Source organism: Macrobrachium nipponense, chromosome 1 (assembly GCF_015104395.2).
Source record: "Macrobrachium nipponense isolate FS-2020 chromosome 1, ASM1510439v2, whole genome shotgun sequence".
Lineage (NCBI taxonomy): Eukaryota > Metazoa > Arthropoda > Malacostraca > Decapoda > Palaemonidae > Macrobrachium > Macrobrachium nipponense.
The window spans coordinates 25,176,745-25,182,079 of NC_087200.1; the positions used below are offsets into that span (position 1 = coordinate 25,176,745).

The 5,335-nt window shown below is 41.3% G+C and overlaps 1 protein-coding gene across 1 annotated transcript; it reads left to right on the plus strand.

Annotated features, from left to right (window-relative positions):
* Positions 1-4,113: 4,113 nt before the first annotated feature.
* Positions 4,114-4,755, plus strand: LOC135218713 (uncharacterized). Its single transcript, XM_064255161.1, has one exon. It carries the CDS (start codon positions 4,114-4,116, stop codon positions 4,753-4,755), a length of 642 nt encoding a protein of 213 aa, XP_064111231.1.
* Positions 4,756-5,335: the final 580 nt, after the last annotated feature.

The following is a 5,335-nucleotide window of genomic DNA, read 5'->3' on the forward strand; positions in this document are numbered from 1 at the left end:
TCCTACGGTAAAGGGGATCCCCATTGGGAACCGGGGTTTTGGGTGGGGACAAAACCCCAACTCTATCCTACGGTAAGGGGGACCCCCAGTGGGAACCGGGGTTTAGGGTGGGGAGAAACCACTTGGGAGGAGTTTTTGCCATGTTATTGTGGTATTTCCCACATTTATCACTTTTAAAAACCCGAAATACAGGCGGAAATAAGAGATAACAAAACTAGCTGTAGTAAATTTATTTGTACATATACATTTTCTAACCTTTAACGAAGTCACTGCTAAGAGCTACAAAGTAACTATACCCCATTTTCTTTAGTATAAGCTCTGCAGAAAAATTAATATTATATTTTGAATAACTTTATTAACTTTACTTAGCATTTAAAATATTTGATAGATAGATTTAATAAATAGATTTAACTGTCCCTTCAAATTATTTAAGAAATTATTTAATTGATTTGGGGAGTGATAAGAACCATTGACCTGACATAGGCCTTTTCAAGGGGTAGGCTTAGGTCGGGCGCGGGTTTTTGGGGCCGGGGTTGTTCAAACAGACGGCGAGCGAAGAAGGCGACAACTAGGTCGGCGACTTCGCCCTTTAAGTTTAATTTACGTTGTGTAGGGTTTTAGAAATTCATAACCCTTTAAACAATTGGTTTGTATGATCTCCTTTCCTGTTTGTACCTATCCTTAAACCTCATCCTATCCTAATATCCTTATCTGCAACCAAAACTTTTAACAGCCTTTGTCACTGATCGGTCGACGGAAAATTCGGTAAGTGGAATAACATTTCTTATCAACGTACCAATTTATTTCCACGAATGCGATTAGAGGTCGCTGGGTTTGCCGATTAAATATATAGGATTTGTTTTTAGTTTCGCGTGAAGTTAAGAGGTGTGTGTCCCAAACTGGGTTAACTTGAAGGTAGGTCAAATACTAATTTTCCACAAAAACTAGACCGCCATTAATGGACGGCTGATTTGAGCCAACGGACTTTTCGTTAGGAAGCGGTTTCGTCTTTTAACGTTTAACTTACGTATTTAACTTAACTTACTTATTCAAGACGTAATACACTGTTTTTCTTACCTTGACTAAATTTTAGCCCTTTTACATAGTTAGGCTATTGTAATATTGGAGTTTGTGAGAATTAATTAGGCATAGACTCAGATTGAAAATAATTTTACAAAGGCTTATATAATTATATGGGCGTAGTAATAAATTTAGTCGAAATTAGGTCTGTCTGTTTACTTAGCATTACTATTCGGGATTAGTTTACTTTTAATTTTACTTTAACCGGGTCGGAACTTAATTGAATTCTGGGACCAAACTGAACTACCCTGGGAATTTTATGGCCTTGGTTTGATTTATTCATAGTCCTATTTAGATTAATTGCATTTACCTGAATTACTTTTACCGGAATTTAACTAGCCTACTTAAGCTTACCAAGCAATTATTAATCCTTTGGATTTTCTGGCACAAGTCTGAAAACATGTTAGGCGCACGGAAGAATTGTGTGCTTAACAGCCCGTTTTATACCATTTACTAAATTACTACTAGAGAACACTCAGTGGAAGGAATTACCCTTGTAATTTTGTAGAGTATATTCCTTCGATCAGCCCACTGAGCGAAACAAATTTCCCACAAAGGAAGATTGGCATCCCCAGCGGGATGTTTTAAGGCCTGTGTTGTTGTCCAGGGATTTTTTTGTCTTGTTACCTTTTAAACTCATAAAATGTCTGCGACACAATTAGCATATTCCCTCCGACTTTATGAGGAAAACTGCAAGGATTTATGCACAACTGCTGTGGACTTGATTCAAAGGGCAAGTGATGGTGAGTCCTCGACCTTGGAGACATATCGTCTTAGGCTAGAGTCTCAAATAAAGAAGTATGAAGAACTCAACTTTAAGTACTTAGTTCAACTTGGAGAAGAAGGGTTCTCTGAGCAAGACCATGATAGAACACAGCTCACTACAAAGCGGCGTCATGCCAACCAAGTCATCACAGAGAGCACTGAAGTTTTGGAGAACTAAAATCATTTGCATGGAAGCCAAACCCAGAGGAGTATTGCAACAGAGTTTAGGCCATGGCATAAGGTTAAGTTGCCGTCTTTATCACTACCGGAATTTGAAGGGACCGATGGAGAATGGCCCCCTTTTTGGGATGTTTTCGAGTCTAACGTTCACTCTCGTCCAGACTTGAGAGCTGTTGACAAATTTAATTATTTGAAGGGATGTTTGAAGGGTGAAGCTCTAACTCTGATTAGAAATATTCTTGTCACGAATGAAAACTATTTAGACGCCATTGACCTGTTGAAGAAAACTTATGCTAATCCAGAGAAAATAATCTCATCTCTAATTTGTCAACTAGCAGGCCTCCCTAAACCTTCTGCAGACCTGGATTCACTACGTGGCTTCTGGACTAAACTTGAACAATATGTTGAGAGGCATAGAAAGAAACAAACCTAATTCGGATCACTGTACCTGGACGCTTGACCTCTAGTTTTTCAAAAACTACCTGGCAAGGTGAAAGAACAAATCCAAAACAAGTGTGGACAGGACTACCCCTCACTCCTAGATATTAGAGAGGGGCTAGGAAAGATAATCCTGACCTTGTCTTCCTTGGATTTTGAACCCAGGGATGAGCAAGGATTACTCCCATAGAAAACCCAAGCCTAACCAAAGTTCCAATAGACCAGGTAATCAGACCAAAACTCAGGTTAGTTCTTACACCCTAAGAAAAACGAAGTTACGAATCTGAGTATTCTGTCACTCCAGAACAGCCTAATAAGACCGCTAGAACTCAAAGTTGTGTATTCTGTGATAGACCAGAACACAAAGCCTACCAGTGTGACATTTACAAGACCACGCAGAGCGCGCATTCAAAGACTTACCGCAAAAAATCGTTTGCGTGAAATGCACTTCACATAACCATAAGACAACCGATTGTCTTGTGAAGTTCCACAAATGTCTGTCATGTAAAACTGGACTACACCATTCAGCATTGTGCCCTGACTCCTCAACTGAGGTCTCTGCTGTGAACTATTGTGGAGACAATGACAGTGACAAAGACTTAAAGTCAGCAAACAAGTGGAAATTCTCCCTACCGCCTTAATGAAAGTGGTGTCCGCCCTCAGGCAACACCAAGGAACTTAGATCACCGTTTGATTCTGGGGCGCAACGCACCTTCATCACACAAGAGGCAGTGGAAGAGAGTAAACTTGTACGAGACAATCCTGTCCAGCGAGCATCAGTGGGTTCTGGGATACCAAAGAACCTAGAGAATATAGTACAGTCACTGTACCTGTCAGAGTAAACGATGACAGCCTTGTAACTTTAAAGGCTATTGTCGTACCTAAACTACCTCAGAGCGCTAGGCCTCGTGGACTCTGTAAGATAGTGTCTGAACTGAAGAGCCAGAATTGCACCTAGCTGATCCTAACTTGTCAAGTAGTCAGATTGACCAGGTGAAACTGCTTGTTGGCATAGATCCACTACTTTGACTTTATCCATTCTCCACTAGCAAACGGAGTGAACCTGATTGAGTCCTCCTTAGGATATCTGGTCGCTGGTAAACTGCCTAGTTAATGACACCCCTATCAGTGCCTCATTCTGTACGTAATGACTAGCAGTTGATGAACCTTCCAAAGCTGCTCTAGAGATACCACTTGAAATGTCTGATAGCAAATTTGCTGAAGACCCCATTCAACAGCTTTGGACCCTAGAATCAGTCGGAATCGTTGATCAAGATATGTCACCTGAGGATAAATTTGTACTGGAAGAATTCAAGGAATTCCATCAATATGGTTGAAGGACGATATGAGGTATCTCTCCCCTGGAAAGTCGATAAGAAACAACTCCCTACCAACTTAGCACTCTCGAGGAAAAGACTGAACAGTACTATTCACAAGCTGAAACAAACTAATAAGTATCTGGAAATTTATGACCAGATCATCAAGAACAACTGTCTCTCGGCTTCATTGAAACAGTGCCAGAAGAAGACCAAAACCGGACAAATGTCCATTATTTACCCCATTTACCTGTGATTAAGGATTCAACTACAACGCCCATTCGTATTGTATTTGATGCAAGTGCCCGGATGGACAAGCAGGCCCCTAGCCTGAATGATTGCTTATACTCTGGGCCCATCCTTGACTAGTCATTTAACCGACTTGTTGTTGAAATTCCGTCTCGACCCATTTGCAGTATCGGCAGACATCAGCAAAGCCTTCTTACGGGTAGGTCTCCAACCTAGGGATCGTGATTATACACGTTTCATTTGGCTAAAAGATCTTAACAATGAAAAGGACCTTCAAGCCTATAGGTTTAGATCAGTTCTCTTTGGAGCCACCTGCTCGCCTTTTTTACTCCAGTCAACCTTGCAACATCACTTTGAAACCTACCCCACTTCACCTGAAGTTAGTTTCCTCATGACCAAATTTTATGTGGACAACTTAATTGGTTCCTTACCAACAACAGTCAGCCTCTACAGCCTTTACAAGGTTGCAAAGGAAGTCCTGTCAGATGCCGGAATGCCTTTAAGAGAATGGATCAGTAATGACCCAACCTTCAACGAAATGGTAAAACAAGGTGATGGAACAACAGAAGGCTCAGATCTTGTCAAAGTTCTAGGACTTCATTGGAACTACAAGACTGACCACTTAAGCATAAAACCCCCTACCTTTGAGGAAGCTCCGCTTACCAAACGGCTACTTTTGAGCACCTTTCAAAAGTATTTGGACCCTCTAGGATTGTTTGCTCCCTAATTAATTGTACGAGCCAAAGTTCTTATGCAAAGATCTGGAAACTATCTAAAAGGTGGGATGATGTTTTTGCCACCAGAACTTCAAGAAGAGTGGTCGAAGATCAAGAAAGACCTCGAGAACATAGCATACCAGGAATTCCCACGCTTCACAACCAACAGAGGGACCAACTACTCTCTTCACGTATTCTGTGATGCTAGTGAAAAGGCCTATGGGGCTGCAGCCTATTTGATGGACCAACACGCAGGTGGCGAACCTAGTTTTCTCTAAAGCAAGAGTCGCCCCTCTCAAAAGAAAAGCATACCACAACTTGAGCTGACTGCCAACTTTAGTGCAGTCAAAATAGCTGACTACATCAGAACCGTTTTCACTACCGATGGTGTCAAGATTACTGACCACTGTCAATATGGTCTGACAGTAAAGTTGCCCTACACTGGATTCGAAACAACAAATCTAAAAACATCTATGTCCGCAACAGGGTGAATGAGATAAGTCAAGTCACTGAAGTGAGGTACCTCTCTATGTACCTGGTGAAGAAAACCCAGCAGACCTTGTCTCTAGAGGAATTTCCATGCGGCAGTTT